This window comes from Molossus molossus, unplaced genomic scaffold (genome assembly GCF_014108415.1).
Source record: "Molossus molossus isolate mMolMol1 unplaced genomic scaffold, mMolMol1.p scaffold_m16_p_3, whole genome shotgun sequence".
Taxonomy (NCBI): domain Eukaryota; kingdom Metazoa; phylum Chordata; class Mammalia; order Chiroptera; family Molossidae; genus Molossus; species Molossus molossus.
Genome location: NW_023425366.1, coordinates 43,689,136 through 43,711,593, shown reverse-complemented (window position 1 = coordinate 43,711,593; position 22,458 = coordinate 43,689,136). Strand labels below are relative to the sequence as shown.

The 22,458-nt window shown below is 35.5% G+C and overlaps 1 protein-coding gene across 1 annotated transcript in view; it reads left to right on the top strand.

The window, feature by feature from the left end:
- The window catches only part of ADAMTS6 (ADAM metallopeptidase with thrombospondin type 1 motif 6), a 222,699-nt gene that overhangs the window by 81,430 nt on the left and 118,811 nt on the right, over positions 1 to 22,458 (top strand). The window contains exon 8 of the mRNA XM_036279502.1: positions 3,418 to 3,523. Coding sequence (XP_036135395.1) covers positions 3,418 to 3,523 — 106 coding nt within the window. The remainder of the gene's footprint in view (positions 1 to 3,417; positions 3,524 to 22,458) is intronic.

Here is a 22,458-nt window from a genome sequence, read left to right as displayed (position 1 = left end):
GGGGAGAAGGTAGCTTTTAAGTAGACAATTATTAAGCGAGTAGAGTTATTTTAAGAAACAGGAACTTTTTAATGATAATATTTTAGTGTCATAGAGATTTTTTTACAGACTTAGAAGTTAAGCAACAGAAGGTGATTTCTCCAGTGTCTCCGTGACAAGGCTCGGTTTTCTTATCTGTAAAGGAATAATTGTAAAATCTAGTCTTAGGCGCCTCAGAAGAATTTTTTAAGATCAAATTAAAGTTGAAGTGGGAAAAAGGGTATTTATTACCCAACTTCCTGGGGAGTTCAGTGAACATCTTTTCAGAGATGAAAATTTCTCTTGATCTTACCTACCTTCCTGTCTTCTCCTGCCTCATTTTCTTTCGAATTTATGGCTAAAGAAGAAATGCAATTAGCCAGGGATGAGTAGCCAGTGAAGAAGTTTGCTAGTTAAAAAGCATAGTGCAGAAAGTGCTCTCTGTTGAGAAAGCTCTCATCAAAAAGATTTAATTTGTAGTGTTTTAGGTTAATTTAGACCAATAGGATCTAATGGAAGGGAATTCGAGCCAGCGACAAACGCCTGGCTTTGAGTCTCGGTGAATTACATCTTACAGTTCATTTAGCCTTTTGTCCCTCAACTTCTTTATCTACGAAGCAGAAGTGGTATCTGTCCTTATGCTACAGGGATATTGTTAAAATCATTTAAATGAGAAAATATAAAAGTACTATAAAAAATAACAGCTGTTATTTAATGTGGAAATTGTTCTGTTTAACTTACCTTTTCTATCATTGTTCAAATTCTGTAAGCATTTACTAAGTGCTTAATCAATTTTAAATACCGTAAACACTAAGCCTCAAAGAAAGTATAAGCTAGAGCTTTTTTGAGAAAATATATACATATATGTATGTATGCATATATGTATATGTATGTATATATATCCTATTCTGCTTTTTGAAGATAAATGATTTACATTGAGATATGTTCTTCATTGGGACATTAGTAATAACACTGCCTGGTACTTTTATTGTCATTTTTGCCAAGTAGATTTGAGGTATTTTCCTACTCTCCCTCTTTTTATATTTTTCAAAATGATGTGTTCAATTTTCATAGTTTATTAATTTCTAGAATCAATACATGTCAATGCATTCTCAAGCTCAATATAAAATGTTCAAATTATAAATCATTATACATTTTTTTACACTATCTCCTAGTAAAAACCGAATAAACTGTACACACACACACACACACACACACACACACTGACCTTATGCGGAAAATTTTATTACAAAACTAATCAGGTTTTTTTCTTTTTGAATGGTCATTCTAATGACTTTCATGTTAGTTTTTATGCTGATTCTTATATATTCTCTTGCTTACTTAGTAGTACCTCTGACGACCAATTTTAACTAGACTAAGTAGATTTAAGGGTGAAAACTGTGGCCATCAAACTGAGGAAATCTAAATGACCCAAATAGTAATCAAACCCCTATTAACACAATCACACATAAGAACTTTGACAGCTTCAATTTTATAGGAATACAGAAAATGGTGGGGGGTTGTGAAAACACATTAGCATTTAAATTATTTTCGTTTTAGTTAAGATTTACATTTATATTTTCAACAACTAGTAGTTATTTCCCAAATAGGTTCTTTCTTAAGTTGTTCTTTTAGTAGAGTTAACAGTTTTATATCAGATATAGAGGTAAATCAGTACTTACAAATAAACCTTGGGGAGTCATTGAAAATTCTCTGTTAAAAACACAGTACATATAGCAAACAACAACAGAAAGCTAACCCGTGGAATAATACATTTTGAGAAATGTAAGAAATGTTAATTTAACAATAATTATTCTTATTAATATATATTTTAAAACCAAATTTTATAAAGCTTAAAACAGAAACAGTTTTGAGTGGCTTTTTCTTCCCATATCATGGACCCTATTGAACCCAATAGCTTAAAGCCAGATAATATACTGCAAATTTCTTGTTTGTTCATATGTTTGTTTTCTTTTTCTCTGTGTCTCTGTTTCTCCCAGTGGAGTTTGACTACTCCCTCTTTTTATATTTTTTTTCTTCAGGTCCTAAGTTGTCTAGGGCAGGACAAGGGTAACACTAGTGTTTATAACTCTGTGAAGCAGAATTTAACCTCTTCCCCAACTCCTCCCTTTCCACATAAAACAGTAGGAAAAGTAAACAGTTTATTAGCAAATCCAGTGATAATCTCATCTCTGTTCCAATGTAGTGATTATGTGGATATTTTATATTAGAAGAACCAGAGAAACAATTTTTAGAGCTTTTTTGTCAGTAAAAATATGAATTGAATAGCTTTTACTGTCCCAAATTAGTGCAACTGGAAAATTATACCTAGCACAGAACATTGTTTATTGCACTCAATATTCATTGGCTTGGATTAAAATCACTTTTGTTGGGAAGATAAGTATTAATATTTGGGTAATAATAGTAGGTTACCAATGTATAAAAAGTTTTTCCTACTTTTCTTTCAATTTCTTCTAAATAACTTTCATCCCTATGTGTGTTAAGTATGATTCAGCATCTGTTTCCTTGTAACACATGATATTTTATCTTCTGCACAAAAATATTTTTTTCTAAGCACTGTTTTAAAGTTATTAACTCACAGAGCGTGATATTCATTTGGAAGTAAATATTAAGACTTTTACATACTAAAATTCCCAAAGGAAGAATACTTCGAGTAACGTAACATTTCACTAGAATCAGCGAATTAACACCATAGTTTTTCTTTATTAGTAAAACTCTAATGCATCGAGGGGGGGATGGGAGAGGGCAGAACTACATTGTGTGAATGATTTTCCTGCCATTAAAACACTTCAAGAAATTATTATATCAGTATCAGCACTAATTTCAGAAGATTGGAAATATGCAACAACCTCCTATCTTTAACATTCCTCCTTTTTTTCTTTTGAATCATTCATTTTTGTTTTTATAAAAATGTCATTTTTAAAAACCATTTGGGATTCCCTTTTTTTTTGGTAACTAAAAAGTTGCTTGTATATTTTTATGAACCCACTAAACTTAAACAGATCTCTTTAGAAAAATAATGTGGATATATTTTGCTTTCTACAGCCTAAAGAATGTTAAAATAGAAATGCTTTCTTGAATTCCCTCTTCTGGCTCAAGTTACTAGGTGGTCCCAAGTTACCAGAAGTAAAATTTATAAATCTAACCCCTAGTCTAGACATTTTCCAGCACTGACTGCAGTTCAAAAAATATTAATGTCTAGCCGGCAAAGTGAAACTCCCCCCAGTGATTTTGCAAATGACTAGAAAGTTAACCTTTTGCCAACTGCTCCTTCTGTGCATGGAGGTTATTAAAAAGAATCCAGGCATTTATAAGTATGGGCTTTTTAAGACTGAAACACCTTGGCTTGACCCTTTGTGTCTCCTTCTGTTTATTCAGGCTTGGCCTCTGTGGCTGGAATGTGTGAGCCCGAAAGGAGCTGCAGCATTAATGAAGACATTGGCCTGGGTTCAGCTTTTACCATTGCACATGAGATTGGTCACAAGTGAGTGAGTTTAAGAAAATCAAAATAAATTTTAGAACTCCACTCTCCTGAGCAACTCATAACTACTGTGTGGAGTGCATGTGCTCAACCATGTTTTACTGCCTTTTTGTCTGATTTCAATAGAGAATGTTATCATTTAGAGTATTGGGATAAATCATCTTAAGAACTGGAGACTTGTTAAATAATCTTTCTGATTCATGACTAGTATCCTCGGAGTGGTGAATACATCACACTTAAGTTTTGTGATATATGTACATTTGAAATAATTTAGCTTTAGCATGGTCTACTCAGCACCCAGTTCCTCAAAGTGAAATTGTTGAAATGATCTTTCTTTCCCTCAAGTGAAAACACCTATATATTTTAAAATCATCATTGACACCACTGCCATAAAATTTACTTTTGAGTTTTCAGTCTTCATACAGCCTGTGAGCATGTCTTTTCCAGGCATGGAGTTTGCACAGGCATTGCTATGTCCCTTGTATTTTCAGGTGTACTTGCATGTCGTTGGAAAAAACATACAAAACAACTGGTGCCATGAGAGTAGTGAGCTATCATCCTTACTACTTTTTAAGAGGATCTAGTTTTTCGTATTTGTTTTAAATATATCTGGCCCCAAACTGTCCCATCCCCCTCACACTTCAGAAATGAAACTCTACTTTCTTTACTCCAAACAACAAACAGGAAATGTAAATGCCTGCTCATGTGAAGGGAGAGAAGTTTGAAAACTTTAAAAGGGTAGTCGAACACTTTTAACTCAAATAAGCAGCCTACTCGCAAGAACTCCTGACATTTGTACGATTTAAGTTTTGCGGTCTGCTTTCTTTGTAGAGTAACGGGTGGGGGAAAAGAACAAATGAAATGAATGTTTATTATACACTTGCCTTGACGATCACTCCTGAGATAAATTTGTAGTTCAGCTTTTTTTTTTTTTTCTTGAAAGAAGAGAGGAAAACTGAGTTACTCTGTTGCATTATTTGGAAACTTGCAATTTAAATTTTACCAAATTTGTATTGATTTATATGTAACCCCCGGTAACTGGCAAGTTTCAAATCGGAATTGTTTCAGACATGGAGATAGGTCAGTATTACACTTTAATGAAGTCCTAACAATATTGGTATTCTAGTTTCCATTGCAATAAACAGCAGGGGAACAAAAGGGAAAAGCCCTTCTTATGCAGCCAGTTTATCTTCAACGCATTTAAAAATTTAGCTCATTAATGACTGTCATAATCTTATTCAACCAGACTGAATGTAATAGGTACATAGAAAGGTCAGGACAAGTAACTTAGGGTGGATGAATAATGTGTGAGTGAGAGTACTGTTACTTCGTGCAGTTACAAGTTAGTCAAGACCAACAGATGCATTGTTAAGTCCCCTTCTTGTATGTACTTCAATAGCCAATGAGAAGGTTACTTCTGTATCTTTTATCGAGATTCTAACTGAGCTCCTCTCAGGCTCACTAGATGTTTTTTGTTGGCCTAATGGGTGATTCTTCTTAATTTTTCCTAAGATGAATGGTTTATACCTTATGGAGAAGAATATGAAAAAGTAGAACGTACCTCTTAAGATTGATGTTCCTTGGAATAACTTTGTTTCACTGCTAATTCTTGTTTGATAGTGTGTGTTAAAAATGGGGTGGGGGGGATGTACGAAATGCTTTATAATGAAGAAATGCTTCCATTCAAAAATGTTACTTGACACACTAGAAATAAGCTTTCTTTCCATGTCCAGTTGGTTACTATGAGACTATCCCCTTTCCCCCAGACAACTAGGCAGGATGTGTTTAACATGTTATCTTTTTAAATATGTCAAACTGTATTTGGTCAGTTAGGGAAAAAACCTATTTCATGGATAAAGAGCCCTTTACTTGCTTTTAAGATCTTAGGGTTTAGCCTTTAGGAACTCAGCAAGTCAACTCTGGCACAATTCATACCATTAAAACACAGTGCCTTCTGTTCTTTCTGAAACAAAGCAATAACCATGATAAACATATCAAATATACTTTTCAGATAAAGTACAGTGAACTTTTGTAATCTGTATTGTTTAGTAGGATGGAGGTTAAGTGATGTGATGATGTCTGCAGATTCATCACAGTGAAGAAAATTTGACCAAAAAGTACTGAAAAGTATCCCCACTGAGTCATTAGACTGTGTGAATATTGTCTACCTTTTAAAAAATTGTGTAGAGTATGGTTCTGCACCCAGTGTATGACTGTGTAGGGATATAATATCCATTTTAAACAGCTATAGGATAACTTTTTTTTTGTTGGCTGGGCCTTAGTGACCACTTTTATTTCTCTCTATGCCTCTGTGAAAACAAGAAGTTAGTTTCCTTGTCAAGTGAAAAATTGAGGTTTATGCTATTTTTAAATGACATGTCTAGCTTTAATGTAGGCTATAAGCCAAAGGCACTTAATGAAACCATATAGAAAAGAATGTTCTTTGAAAGATTTTTTTCATTAATTATGTAGTTGCCATAAGTTTCAGAAGTTGAAAAATTATGGTGTTGAAGAGAGGTGGCAAGAATTCAACCAGACCTCTAGTTATACTGAGAAAACTATCTAATGTATCCACACTGTACAGAAATAATCTTAAAAAAGAGATCTTAAAAATATTCATATTTTTTAGGGATACACATTGAAGTATGCAGGACTGAAATGATGGGATATCTGAGATTTCCTTTTATTTATTTATTTTGTTATTATTATTATTTTAATCCTCATGTGAGGATATTTTCCCATTGATTTTCAGATAGAGTGGAAGAGAGGAAGGGGGGAGGGGAGAGAGAGAGACATCGATGTGAGAGAGACACATTGATTGGTTGCCTCCTGCATGACCCTGACCAGGGCCAGGGATTGAACTGCAACACTTGACCACAATTGAATCCGAAACTCTTTGGTCTGAGGGCCAATGCTCTAACCACTGAGAAAACTGGCCAGGGCTCTGATATTTCCTTTTAAAAGAAAAGGAAAAAAGAAAGACAAAGCAAGGATGGCAACCTGTTGAATTTTATCATCTTCGTGGTGTGTGAGTAGGAGTTCATTATGCTACCCCCTAAGGTCATAAATCTTTTAGCTGTGATAACTCATTAATTAATAGTGATTGAATGAACTATAAATCTGATTTTGATAAAATTTGAAGAAGTGTTAAAAGTTATATTGAAAACTTGCTTTTGGAAATCAGTATCAGTGTTTGGTTTTTTTCCAATAGGGATATGCTTTCTGTAGAAGACTGGCTAGGAGAAGAATATTTTTTTAAAAGGAGAAATGTGGCCAGACTTCTGGATAAAATTGTAAATTAAGTTACATGTGTTAGGAAGCTCCCATTACTGTTTTCTTTCATGCAAATTTTCCATCTTCTGCTGAGAGTACCTACCTGTCTTTAAATGCTTGAACAGTGCTGTGCTTTCCTAAAAGGAGGCTGATGACAAGTACACACCAAGGTATTTGGAATTTTAATCCCTTTGTCTAGTTTTGCTATCAATATGTTAGTCTTATAAAATGAGTTAAGACGTATTCTATTTCCTGGAAGCATTTGCTTTCCCATGAGTACATTTTAAAACATTACTTAGGTGTAATTTAAATACAATAAATGTGCTTCTATTTTGTCTATGGTTTGATGAATTTTGACAAATGTGTATAACCAGGTAACTACCACTACAATCAAGATATCAACATTTCCATTACCTAAAAAGGTCCCGATGTTCCCTTTTGCAGTCAGTCTTCATCCTCCTCCCCCTTTACCTGGCACCTGGCAACCATAGATCTACTTCCTATCACTATGGATTAGACTTGTCTTTTCTGTAGTTTCATTTAAATGAACTTACGTAGTGTACCCTTTTGTGTCTAGGTTCTTTTCCTCAGCATGTTGTTTTTGAGATTCATCCATATTGTGTACATCAGTAGGTTTTTGTTGTTGTTGTTGTTTTTCCTGAATAGTATTTCATATCACAATAGCACATTTCACATTCTAGGTTGTTTCTAGTTTTGGTTATTATGGATAGGACTTCTGTAAACATCCATGTATGAAGATTTGTATGGACAGATGCTTCTCTTGGGTTATAACCTTGGTACTATGGTATGTGTTAATCTTACTTCATAATCAACATACAAAGTATTTTTCTTTTCTTTCTTTCTTTTTTTTTTTTATCCTCACTCGAGGACATTTTTGCATTTATCTTCAGATAGAGTGGGAGAGAGCGGAGGAGAGAGAGAGAGAAGCATTGATGTGAGAGAGACACACCAAGTGGTTGCCAGCCACACAACCCCAACCAGGGCCAGGGACAAACTGCAACCAAGGTACGTGCCCTTAGCGGGAACTGAACCCGGGACTCTCCAGTCTGCAGGCTGATGCTCTAACCGCTGAGCAAAACTGGCCAGGGCCACAAAGTATTTTTCAAAGTGGCTATATACCCTTTTGCATTCCCAGTAGCAATTTATGAGCATTCTTATTACTTCAGAGCCTTGCCAAGTCTTTGTGATTTTAGTCATTATTATGCATTTTAGTGGTATCTCATTGTGGTTTTAATTAGTTGATCATTTACTTTTCTGATAAACTAAGAATATTAGTGATGTTGAGCATCTTTTCATGTGCTTTTTGTCATTCATTATCCTCTTTGAATGTCTATTCAAATCCTTTTTTTCCATTTCTTAACAAAATTGAGATGTTTTCTTCTTACTGAGTTGTAAGACTTATCAATAATATATTCTGGGTAAAAGTTGTCATCATATGTACATAAATTAATATTTTGTCCGAGTTTCTTGCTGGCCATTCATTTTTTAATGACGCCTTGTGAAAATCAGAATTCTGATCAAATTAACTTAAAATTTTTATGATTTGTGTTTTTTGTGTCCTAAGAAATCTTTGCCCACTTCAAGATTTTCTATTTTTTCTAGACATTCTACCTTTAGCTTATATTATATGTGCTGCTGAAGCGAGCACAGCTTTAGCTTTTATATTAAGATCTGTGATGCAGCCCTGGCCGGTTTGGCTCAGCAGTTAGAGCGTCGGGTGGTCCGAAGAGACCCAGGTTCGGTTCCCGCTAAGGGCACATGCCTTGGTTACAGTTTGTCCCCGGCCCTGGTTGGGTCATGTGGGAGGCAGCCACTCAATGTGTCCCTTTCACGTCGATGTTTCTCTTTCTCTCCCTCCCACTCTATCTGAACAAAAAATGTAAAAATGTCCTCGGGTGAGGATAATAAAAAAAGATGTGTGATGCATTTTTGGGTTATGTTTTTTGTTTTTGTTTTTGTTTTTATTTTGTTTTTGTTATGGTGTGAGGTAAGGATTGAAGTTCCCTCCCCCCCCCCACGAATATTCAGTTATTTCAGCACAATTTGTTTAGAACAGTTGGTTGATTTTTACTTTTTTGTTAATGTCTTTGTCTAGTTTGAGTATCAGAATAGTGTTATAAATTGAATTAGAAACTATTCTAGTTTCTACAACAATTTGTATATATTAAGTGATATTATTTCTTTCTTAAATGTTCAATAGAGTTTATCAGTGAGGCCATCTGAGCCAAGAATTTTCTTTGTGGGAAGGTTATTAATTAATAATTTAATTTTCTATTAGATGTAAAATAACATTTAAGTCTTTTGAGCCTTTTTTGTTAATTATGTCTTTCAAAGTATTTTAGCTAAATGTATTATCATACACATTTACAATATTTTCTTATTGTCTTTTTATTTATTTATTTTTTATTATTATTTTGTATCCTCACCAGAGGGCATTTTTCCATTTTTTGTTCAGACAGAGTTGGAGGGAGGGGGAGAGAGAGAGAGAGAGAGAGAGAGAGAGAGAGAGAGAGAGAGAAACATCAACATGAAAGGGACACATCTAGTGGTTGCCACCCACACAACCCAACCAGGGTGGGGGACAAACTGCAACCAAGGCACATGCCCTTAGTGGGAACTGAACCCGGGTCTCTCTGGACCACAGGCTGATGTTCTAACTGCTGAGCCAAACCAGCCAGGGCATCTTATTGTCTTTTTGAATGTTTGTAATATACATAATAATATTCTGCCATTCATTCCTGAAATTTGTAATTTGTGTTTTCTCCTTTATTCCTTTTTCCCCACCTTAATAGAAATATAATTGATGTAAAACATTGTATAAGTTTGAGTGTACAACATGATGATTTGATACACATATATATTATAAAATGACTACCATAATAAGGTTAGTTAACACATATATCACATCATATAATTATCCTTTTGTGTGTGTGTGTGGCAAGGACACTTACGATCTACTCTCTTAGCAACCCTCAAGTATACAATACAGTATTGTTAACTATAGTCATCCTACTTTGCATGAGACCCCCCAAGAACTTATTTATCTTATAACTGGAAGTTTGTATGCTTTGAACATCATCTCCTGATTTCACCCACACCCCAGCCTCTGGCAACCTCCAATTTACTCCCTATTCTTATGAGCCAGCTTTTTAACTTATTAATCTTAATTTATTGGGGTATCATTGGTTAATAAAATTATATAAATTTCAGGTGTACAATTCCATAATATGTCGTCTATATATTGTATTATGTGTTTACCACCCCAAGCTGATCTCCTTCCATCACCATTTATTAACCCTATACTTATACTCTCTTACCTCCCCCATACCCCTTTTCCCTCTGGTAATTACCATACTGTTGTCTGTGTCTATGAGTATTTGTTTTTTTAAGTGGTTGCCACCCACACGACCCCAACAGGGCCGGGGACAAACTGCAACTGAGGCACGTGCCCTAGCAGGAACCGAACCAGGGATTCTTGGGTCCATGGGCCAATGCTCTAACCACTGAGCAAAACCAGCCAGGGCTAGGAGTATTTTTTTATTTTTGCTTAATCCCTTCCCTTTTTCACCCAGCCTCCTCCCACCCCCACAACAGCTATCAGCCTGCTCTCTATGAGTCTGGCTTTATTTTGCTTGTTAGTTCATTTCGTTCATTTGATTCTACAAAAGAGTAATTCTATGGTGCTCGTCTCTCTCTGACTGGCTTATTTCACTTAGCATAATGCTCTCTAGGTCCGTTCATGCTGCTGCAAAGGGTAAGATTTATTTCTTTTTTATGGCCAAATAGTATTCTATTATGTCTATGTACCATATCTTCTTTATCTGTTCATCTACTGATGGATATTTAGGTTGCTTCCATATCTTGACCATTGTGAATAATGCTGCAATGAACATAAGAATGCATATATCTTTTCAAATTACTGTTTTGGATTTCTTCAGATAAATACCCAGAAGTAGAATTTCTGGGTCATAAGGTAGTTGTATTTTTAATTTTTTGAGAAACCGCCATACATTTTTCCATAGTGGTTGCACCAATTTGCAATCCCACAAACAGTGCATGAGGATTTCCCTTTTCTCCACATCCTTGCCAACACTTGTTGTCTGTTGATTTATTGATGATAGCCATTCTGACAGGTGTGAGATGTATCTCATTATGCTCTTCATTTGCATTTCTCTGATGATGAGTGACATTGAGCAGCTTTTCTTATGTCTAATGGCCATTTGTGTGTCCTCTTTGGAGAAGTGTAGATTCACATCCTTTGCCCATTTTTAAATTGGATTGTTGTTGTTGTTGTTTTCATTTATTGATGGCTTCCTTTGCTGTGCAAAATCATTTTAGTTTGAGGTAGTCCTATTTGTTTTTTGTTTTTGTTTTCTTTTGTTTCCCTTGCCCAAAGGAAGAGTTTATACTAAAAGTGAACTTGTTTTATATAGGTATGCAAAGAGTCTAGGTTCTGTTAGGCACAACCCCTCCTCCTTAAATATCTTCCTAAATAAGTCCAAAATCTTGAGTTCACTTAGTTTAGTAAATTATATGTAAGGCCCAAAGGTAGAACTGAGTTCCAAATTCTGTTTTAGAAAACATATGAGCAAATTGTAATAGCTATTTAATAGGTAACTATTAAAACTAAAAATGTTTGTCGGATATGGGTATAGGAGGCCCTAAGTATATCTATTAAATTTTGTCTTTGCTTTATTATAACAAATGATTTGTAGCCAAGATCAGTTATGAATAAGAACAGATCAAAGAGATTACAAATGGAAAATAATTTTTAAGAAAGATGTCCCTTTATTCTCTTCTCTTTTTCTGCTACAATGGGAAGGCTTAGTTTTGAGATTTTTATAGTTGTCACAACTTAGACTATAATTATGTCTTCACTTTTATTTATTTATTTTTTTTATTTTTTTTATTTATTTATTTTTTTTTATCCTCACCCGAGGACATTTTTCCATTTTTTGTTCAGGTAGAGTGGGACAGAGAGAGAGGAACAGAGAGAGAGAAACATCGATGTGAAGGGACACATCGAGTGGTTGCCACCCGCACAACCAACCAGGGCCGGGGACAAACTGCAACCGAGGTACGTGCCCTTAGCGGGAACCGAACCTGGGTCTCTCAGGACTGCAGGCAGACACTCTAACCGCTGAGCCAAACTGGCCAGGGCTGTCTTCACTTTTAAAAGTTACTTTTTAAAGAGAAATTTAATAATTTGAAAACATTAAGAAACTATTCTTTAATTCTATATATGTTATCTTATTGAAGAACTGAATAAGCATGTGTTTTTTTCCTTTAGTGGCTGAATTTAAAACTACATGCTCTATGCACTAATGATCATTTAACAAAATGCAAGACAGTTTAAATACCATAATTATTTAAGGGAAAATTATGTTGATATATTAGCAACATGATAAAATGAAGATGCTTGAATGAAAAAATTGAATTAGGCATTTAACATTTTTTCTTAGCTATACAGATCTGTTTGGTTTGAAAAACATCTGTTCTGATTTTAAAAAGAATCTTCAGACTAAATGCATATTAAATTTATACTCAGTAGTTTACGTTTACTTTTTAACATTTTTACTAATCTTTCAAAAGAACAAATAAGAATTGTGTACCAAAATCAAGAGTAACCTATTATTTTGTGGTACAAAATACATTATATTACTAAATGGTCATATAGCACATGGTTAAATGATGTAAAATATAATCACCAATAAGCTTCCTCTAATATATCCTAAAAAATAAAATGACGTAAGGAATTCTTTCCTTATATATATCTCTTCATATATGTATATAAGGAGATTTTGTCTTGTTAAATTTGGTCTCAAAGGAAAACTCATTCTCATAGAAAACTAATGTACTATAGAAAAATATTTGGGGAAAGCATGTGTGTTAATAGATTGATGCATATGATAGACTCTGAGTCACAGAAGCTTAAATTAAAAAATAAATTTTTAACTTTCCACAGTCCTGGCTGGGTGGCTTAGTTGGTTGGAACATCATCTCGTACACAAAAATGTTGAGTGTTTGATACCTGGTTGGTGCGTGTGCGGGAAGCAACCAATGGATGTTTCTCTCTCACACCAATGTTTCTCTCTTCTGTCTCTTTCTCTCTAAAATCAATAAAAACATATCCTCGAATGAGGATTACATTTTTTTTTAATTACAGTTGACATTCAATATTATATTAGTTTCAGGTATACAGCATAGTGATTAGACGTTTATATAACTTACAAAGTGATTCCCCCACAAGTCTAGTACCCACCTGGCACCACACATAGTTATATTATTGACTGTATTTCTTATGGTGTACTTAACATCCCTGTGACTATTTTGTAACTGCCAATTTGTACTTCTTAATCCCTCACAAAAGCTTAATTTAATGAATAACCTTTATTGCACAGTCTTTTAGTGTATATAGCAACTACCTTGGCTCCGAGTGGTGATGCCACTCATTTTGATCCAAACTCTCCCCTTTCCCTTTTATTACTGATAAGATTTTATGGATTTTTATTACATTATTCACCATCAAAAAGGTATATACATATGATGATTTCCAGATTTTGTTTTACAGTCCATCAATAGGAAGTCTTTCATTCACCCACAATTTGATTCCAGAGACTGAATGAGCACCTACTCAATTGGCCTAACCTAGAGTGTATTGTGGATACAGTGATGAAGAAAACAAATCTCTTATCCTAAAGGAACATATCCTTTTAATCCACCTAGCTCTTTTCCTACTCTTGATCAATTTTCCAACTCTTGATTAATTACTTTAATAATATCTAACTCATTTATGAATTAAAACAAAAACCAAAATTAGTAGGCTGATAACCATGATGGCTATTGAATGATTAATTGGTGGGTGGCATATACAGTGTGAATATGTTGGACAAGGGGATTATTCACATCCAGGGTGGGACAGAGTGGATGGTGCAAGATTTTATCACAGTACTCAGAACAGCACGTGATGTAAAACTTATGAATTGTTTATTGCTGGAGTTTTTTATTTAATATATTTTCATTGTGGTTGACCACAGATTACCGAAACCACAGATAAGGGAAGACTACTGTAGTAAGAAGACCTGCTCTTTATTCAGGGGGCGATGTTACCTCATTTCTTAAAGTTATCCTGAGAGAGAGACTGGGTAAAGAGCAAGCCTTGCAGACTTGGCATACCCAGCACAATGTTAGGTCACAGGGTGGTGAAAAGCTGTGTCTCCTAACCTCCCTCTTTGCCTTTTTCTCTCTCTCTGTTTCTAAAACTTCCACAAATAAGAAACATTACCTTTATGTAATCTGAAATATGTTATTAAGCACAGAAAACCAACCGTGGGAGTGTTCTCTTGTTACTGCTGTTCACTCATTAGGGTGGGCCCCATGTTCACCAAACTCTCTCTTTTGTTTTTGTTCTTTTTAAAAATATATTATTTTTGAAACTCAAGAGCAGAGTTTATTTTACATCTATCTAACTATCTGGCTATCTATCTATCTGGCTATCTATCTATCTATCTATCTATCTATCTATCATCATCCATCCATCCATCCATCCATCCATCCATCCATCTATCCATCCATTCAACCTTAGTTCTTGACACAACATTATCATTGGTTCCAGTAAGGACCCTTCTGATATAATATATGCATATTTGTATTTATTTCTGTATTTCCATTCCTTACTCCTATTTGTTCACTCCCATGAATAACAATTTTGATATGTATATGTGAGTCCATACATATCCTTGTAAAATATTGCAAGTTGTTTTGTACATGTATGTGTTCATTGTTAACTTTTTAAGTTTGAAATTATTTCAAATTTATAGAAATGTTGATATAATAAAAAGCTTTCTCATGTGCCCTTCACTCAGATTCAGTTGTTAATATTTTACATTTGCTTTATCTCTCTTTCTGCATATGTATATGAAATTTTTCTTAGTTATTTGAGAGTAAATTGTAGACATTTTCCTTATCCCAAATATTTCAGCATCTGTTTCCTTAAGAAAATATAATCTCTTATATAACCAGAGTATAATTACCAAATCAGAAAATTTTTCACATTGATACACTTCTATCATCAATATACAATCATATTCAAATTGTCCCAGCAATGCTCTTTATAATCACCCTCCTCCCCCCAATCCAGTTTTCATTACATCTAGTTATGTCTCTTTAGTCTTTAATCTGGAACAATTCCTTGGCCTTCCTTTATTATGTAACAGTGTGTATGTAATTTTTGTTTACATACTTGATATAGTGTTATAGACATCGTTCCTTTTCTTAATTTTGTTCATTGTTTTTAAGATCCACCCATACTTATGTGTAGACATCTATCTTGTTTGCTGCTTCCTACTTCTGTTTAGTATTCCATAGTATGCATCTGCCAAAGTTTACTTATCCATTCCCCAGTGACAGGCACCTAGATTGTCTTCAACTCCTTGCTGTCATAAATAATCCTGTCATGAACATCTTCATACATGTTCCCTTTGGGAATATTTCTGGATGTATATCCAAGAATAGGATTGCTGGTCATAATGTATCTGCCTATTTAATTTGACTAAGTACTGCTGAATTGCTCTCTGGAACAGCTGCCCTGACCACATTACAAATGCTGTGAACTAAGATCCCAGTTTCTCTATATCACTGCCAACACTTAGTCCTAGGTAACATTCTAATTTTTGTCAGTATGATGGTTCTAAAGTGGCCTCTTGTTTATGTTCTCTGACCACTAATGAGTTTCACTTTTTTTATTGCCAAACTCTTCATCAATAGCATTTCCTCAGCAGGGGAAAAATCTTTTCCCTCTTATACTTATGAATTTTTTAAAACTATGTATTCTATTGTGTATTTTTCAGCTGATGTCTAAAAATTTTTATTTTATGTTTAAGTAATTGCAAAGGATAGAATTTCTGGAGTACTATATACATTAGCATGTGAAAATAAAATTGTTATATACATCTTTTAAATATATCCAATTGAATCTGAATGCCATAGCAAGTTGGTAACTATTATTATGTCTTTAAAAAATACACAAACCCATTCTTTTATAGTAAAAACTTTTATCATTTTTTTCTCCTTTAACTCAATATGTCTGCTTCTGCTCTCCTTCCCAGAATATTACCCTAATGTATATTTTAATATATTTAAATGTATATTTTATGCTTGACATTATATTTAATTACATCAAATATCTTCCCAACAAAAATATATGTAAGTAGCAATTACATTTAAAAATTTCCTATAATAGTAAAGAAAAGTTTTCTCTGGATTATTAGTTCATTAGATAACAATCATTATTAGTCAATGATTGATCAAAGAGGCATATACATATTATAAATTTTAATAGTTAAATATAAAAGCAAAGTTTTTATGAGATGTATCTTTAATTAGATATATATTTTTTGTTTTGACTTATCTTTATTCTTGAACGTATTACAGATATGCCCCCTTTTTTCCCCATTGAGCCCCCCTCCTTCCCAATTCTGCCCCACTTCTGCCTTCCCCACACTATTGTCAATGTCCATGCGTTATGCATATATGCATAGAAGTTCTTTGGTTTATTTCATTCCACCCTCACTCCCCCCTTCCCTTTGAGGTTCATTAGTCTAACAACCAATTTGTACTTCTTAATTCCTTCATCTTTTCACCCATCCCCCCAACCCTGCCCATCTGGCAAGCAACAAAAAGTTCTCTGTATCTATGAGTCTGTTCTGCTTGCTCATTTTGTTTGTAGATTCAATTGTTGATAGATATGTATTAATTGCCATTTTATTGTTCATATTTTTGTTCTTCTCCTTCAAGAAGACCTTTCAGCATTCCATATAATACTGGTTTGATGGTGATGAGCTCCTTTATTTTTTTTGTTTTGTTTTGTTTCTTTGGGAACCGAACCCAGGACACTCTGGTCCGCAGGCCAACGCTCCAACCACTGAGCCAAACCGGCCAGGGCTCCTTTAGTTTTTTTTGTCTGGGAAACTCTTGATATGTTCATTGATTCTAAATGATAGCTTTGCAGGATAGAATAATCTTGGTTGTAGGTCATTGCTTTTCATCACCTTGAATATCTCTTGCCACTCCTTTTTTTTTTTTAATCTTTGTTGTTGAATGTAGAATGTATTACAGATGTTCCACATTTTTTCCCCCATTGACTCCCTCCTCCCCACTCCCGCCTCCCTCCCTCCCCCCCGCCTTTTCCCACACTATTGTCTGTGTCCATTGGTTATGCATATAAGTTCTTTGGTTTATTTCTTCCCACACCCCCAGCCCCTTCCCTTTGAGGTTTGTCAGTTTAGCAACAAATTTGTACTTCTTAATCCCTTCACCTTTTTCACCCATTCCCGCAAACCCCCTCCCATCTGGCAACCAACAAAATGTTCCTGTTCTGTATCTATGAGAATGTTTCTGTTCTACCTGTTCATTTTGTTTGTAGATTCCATTGTTGATAGATATGTATTCATTGCCATTTTGTTTGTTCATATATTTTATCTTTTTCTTCAAAAAGACCCTTCATCATTTTATATAATAATGGTTTGGTGGTGATGAACTCCTTTAACTTTTTCTTGTCTGGGAAAGTCTTTATATGGCCATCGATTCTAAATGACAGCTTTGCAGGATAGAGTAATCTTGGTTGTAGGTTCTTGCTTTCCATCACTCTGAATATTTCTTGCCACTCCCTTCTGGCCTGCAAAGTTTCTTTTGAGAAATCAGCTGACAGCCTTATGGGAACTCCCTTGTAGGTAACTAGCTGCCTTTCTCTTGCTGCTTTTAAGATTCTCTCTTTGTCTTGAACATTTTGCATTTTGATGATGATGTGTCTTGGTGTGGGCCTCTTGGGGTTCATCTTGTTTGGGACTCTCTGTGCTTCCTGGACTTGTATGTCTGTTTCCTTCACCAAGTTAGGAAAGTTTTCTGCCATTATTGTTTCAAACAGGTTTTCGATTTCTTGTTCTCGCTCTTCTCCTTCCAGCACCCCCAAGATGCGAATGTTGGCACGCTTGAGGTTGTCCCAGAGGCTCCTTACACTATCCTCATTTTTTTGGATTCTGTTTTCTTTTTGCTGTTCTGATGGGGCATTTTTTGCTTCCTTATATTCCAAATCGATGGTTTGCTCCTTGGATTTACGTACTCTATTATTTTTTTATTTTTATTTTTTATCCTCACCCGAGGACATTTTTCCATTTTTTGTTCAGATAGAGCGGGAGGGAGAGAGAGGAAGAGAGAGAGAGAGAAACATCGATGTGAAGGGACACATCGAGTGGCTGCCACCCGCACAACCAACCAGGGCCGGGGACAAACTGCAACCGGAGTACGTGCCCTTAGCGGGAACCGAACCCGGGTCTCTCTGTACCTCAGGCCGACGCTCCAACCGCTGAGCCAAACCGGCCAGGGCCGTACTCTATTATTGAAGCTGTGTAAATTATTCTTTATTTCAGTTAAAGCCTCCTTCGTTTCTAACTGTGCATCGATCATTTCTGACTGGTCCTTTTTTATGCTCTTGAGGCCCTCACTGAGTTCATTGAGCATCCTTATAGGCAGTATTTTGAACTCAGCATCTGTTTGGTTGCTTATCTCCATTTCGCTTAGTTCTTTTCTTGGGGTTTTGTTCTGTTCTTTCATTTGGGACCTGTTTCTTTGTCTCCTCATTTTGGCTGCCTCCCTGTGTTTGTTTCTGTGTATTACTTAACGAGCGGTATGGGGCTAGCTGAAACCAGATGCTGCTCGTTTGAAAATATTTAGGAAAACCTGAAGCAGGATCCAAGTCAGGCCAATCCTATGGTTAAGCAAGTGCCAACAGCTTGGGTGGGCTTGAAAGTTGGGTGGGGCGGGGTGGGGCCTCAGGGAGTCAGCAGGGCCGGGCTACCAGTGTGAGCCAGGTTGCTGGAGTCCCAGATATGGTGGCTGTCTGCCACCCCAGGGAAGGGCTCACCAAAGGAACAAAGGCCTCTGACAACACATCTGTCCAGGAGAAAGCCCCCTCTCCAGCCCTCGCTCCAGTGCCAAACAGCTCAGTTCTTCCCTGTATGTCTCTGGCGCCCCTCGAGCTGCCTCCCCTCCAAGCTCAGAGGGAGAGAGTCCGATAAGTCCGTGCGCGGGCCCTTTAAGGAGCTACCTGGGGCTCCAGCCGCCTCAGCTTCCCTGAGCCTCAGTTCCCGCTGGTTTTTCCAGCCAGAAGTTATGGGGATTCTCTGGCTGGCACTGGAACCCTGAGTGGGGCACCTGGTATGGGACAGGGACCCCTCAGTCCTCAGGAAGGACCTTCCCAGACGAGGTACCCTCCTGATTTTTATCCGCCACACGTGGGTATGGGACCAGCCCGTCACGCCGCCGCCCCTCCTACCAGTCTTGATGCAGCTTCTTTAATTCCATAGTTGTAGGACTTCCATTCAGCTTGATTTCAGGCGGTTTTGAATGGTGGTTGTTCTGTAGTTTTGTTGTAACTTGGATGTGGTTGTGGGAGGACGCGATACTGCGTTTTCCTACCCGCCATCTTGACCGGAAGTCCCCGCCACTCCTTTTTGGCCTGCAAAGTTTCTTTTGAGAAATCAGCCGACAGTCTTATAGAAGCTCCATTGTAGGTAACAAACTGCTTTTCTCTTGCTGCTTTTAAGATTCTCTCTTTGTCTTTAACCTTTGGCGTTTTGATGATGATATGTCTTGGTGCGGACCTCTTTTGGTTCATCTTATTTGGGACTATCTGTGCTCCTTGGACTTGTATGTCTGTTTCCTTCACCAAGTTAGGGAAATTTTCTGTCATTATGGTTTCAAATAGGTTTTTAATTTCTTGTTCTCTCTCTTCTTCTTCTGGCACCCCTATGATGTGAATGTTGACATGCTTGAAGTGGTCCCAGAGGCTCCTTACATAATCCTCATTTTTTTTGGATTCTTTTTTCTTTTTGCTGTTCTGATTGCGTGTTTTTTGCTTCCTTATATTCCAAATCGATGGTTTGCTTTTTGGCTTTACCTACTCCACTATTGATTCCCTGTAAATTATTCTTTATTTCAGTTAGTGCATCCTTCGTTTCTGACTGGTCCTTTTTTATGTTGTTGATGTTCTCCCTGTTCCTTGAAGGTCTCCTTAAGTTCCTTGAAGGTCTCACTAAGTCCCTTGAATGTCTTACCAAGTTCCTTGAGCAACCTTATAACCTGTTTTCTGAACTCTGCATCTGATGAATTGCTTATCTCCATTTTGTAAATCAGAATTTGTATATACTTGTTCTCATCTATCTGGGAAGCTGAAGCAGGTAGTAGGGATATAGTTCACTGGTAAACAGGCTCATTCACATACTCCAGGAAACTGCGGCCAAGCAGACTTAATCCTCCAAATGGACAGGAAAACCTTCCCTGGGGTACTCTAATTAGATGTATTTTTAATAATTGGATTTATCTGTATTTCTGTAGAATAAGACGAGATTTCAACATCGTTCAATTCTTTATTATGTTTCAGTAGATGATGAATGCTTTGTTTACATAAGTAAGTAGATGAGATGAAAGGAGTTTATTATGGAAATATCAATCAATTCTTTGAACTTCTTTTGAATTGTTTGTCAAAACATAACTATGGTGATTTATCATGAAAAAATACTTTTACAACCCATCAGCTGTTAATTTGATTATTTCCTCCTATAAATTTGATGAAAGCAAGAAACTACATGATATATTATTCAGTCATTAACGTCATTCTCTTTCTCATAACTGACACCAAATGTTTCCAGTTTCTCTCTTTTTGACACTCATGTTTTTATACTCCAAGACTATGAACTGTTGTAAAATTATGGATGGGTGAAAGATAAGTTGTTCTTTCCTAAGTGGGAGAAATATGATTTCCAAAGGAGAAGCTTGCTTTTTTTAAAAGAAAAGAGTATATAAGAAAGTTGAGGATCTCGAAAACGATTTTCTTAAAGCCCTCTCTGCCTGCACCTATCTTAGCATGACTGTGGGATATTTAAGAGACTGCTGCTAAAAAGAAATACTATTTTTAAAGCTATTATCATTTGACAAGAATTATAGTAGTATTCATACCATAACACCAACCTTTGAGAGAAATATAAGATATTAAGTTTATTGAATTAAAAATGTGGACAAAGGAGCCTTTTATGTAAATTCGTAGCTGATTGTTTTGACAGAATGTATGTCTAATTCAACATATTGTAAATTCCACTATCATGTTCCTAGAAGAACATTCAAATAGGTTGACCCCAGTATGTTGATGTCAAACGGGAAAACTAAATACTGGTGTTCTTGGAATGTTATTTGGTATTTTAACATTGGGCTCTGGATATTTTCATATACTTCTCTTTTTTTCTTTTTTGTTGATGTTAGTTCTTCTGCTTAAAATACTAGTTCTTCCTTTCTGCCCCCACGTATGAACATGTTATATGTCTTTGTTATAGCCCTTTTATATTGTATTTATGAAGGCCAATTTATTTAACTGTCTAAACATGTCTCAAATCTAATCTCATCTCTCTATCCAGTGCCCTGATTCATATCCACATCATTTTCTAATTGGTAATGATCTTCCATCTGCTCTCCCTGGCTCCCTTCTTTTCCCACTCTAATGTCTGCCAGAAAATTATTGCAATGACCAGTCTAAAATACAGTTCAATTCCGTATTATCCTACTCAGAAATCTTCCGTTGTTCTTACAAATCTTCAATGTTTCTAAACTGCCAAACGTATTAATATTTACTTTCATTTATTGTCTTGTAATTATCTGTTCTCAACTACCTGCTCCTATTTTTCTCCAGCATTATCCTTGTCTTTGTTATATTCTTGTCACACAAATCATTTATTTCCTTGAACACATGTCATGGCACATTAATTAGCATGTCACAAAGAAGACATGATTTTTTTTTTTAGTGATATTCAACCTGAACTTCTGGCTACTTGTGATGGAAGGCTAAAACTTATTTATGTGCACTGGATGTATCCTTTTCAGAAAATTTTTGGTTCATTATTAAAATATATTTTGGGGTCACATTGATAGTACCAAGTATGGCCATTGGACACAGAAAAAAATGACAGAAAAGCTTTGAAAAATGAAGAGAGGCATTGGTAAAAAAAAAAACTTTATGTCCATAACACTAAACTACATCGAGACTTATCAAAATGTGTTTTGGAAACACATACATGCGCAAACATAAAATACCTGTGTATTTATTTCTCTTTTATTTATCTTAGTATGAAAAAGGACTTCTGTGTTTGACCTATAACCTATAACTCAGTGGATTATAACCATCATTATTATAATTCCCTTCTGATTCAGCATAGTGTAGTAGTATTGACTCTAGCATGTTAAAAGGCCGGTTCTACTAACAATTCCAACACTAATTGTATGACTAGGTCTTTTATTTTTACTACATTTGTTTTGCTCATCTATAAAGTGAGAATGAATATATATTCCGTACTGTTCAAGGAGAGATGGTATCATATGTGATAACATTTGAGATTATATAATAAATTTTAAAAGATTTAGATATATATTGTATCATTGAATTATTCTTTAGTCTCTTATCTTTAATCCTATATTTCCTTAGAGGATCTAGTCTATTGTTATGGAAGGTATGTCTTGATAAGGCTAATAATACATGATCAAATAAGGAAATAAAGGATGTATAGGGGTTTGTTTGTTTTATTTTTTTTCTTATTTCTTTT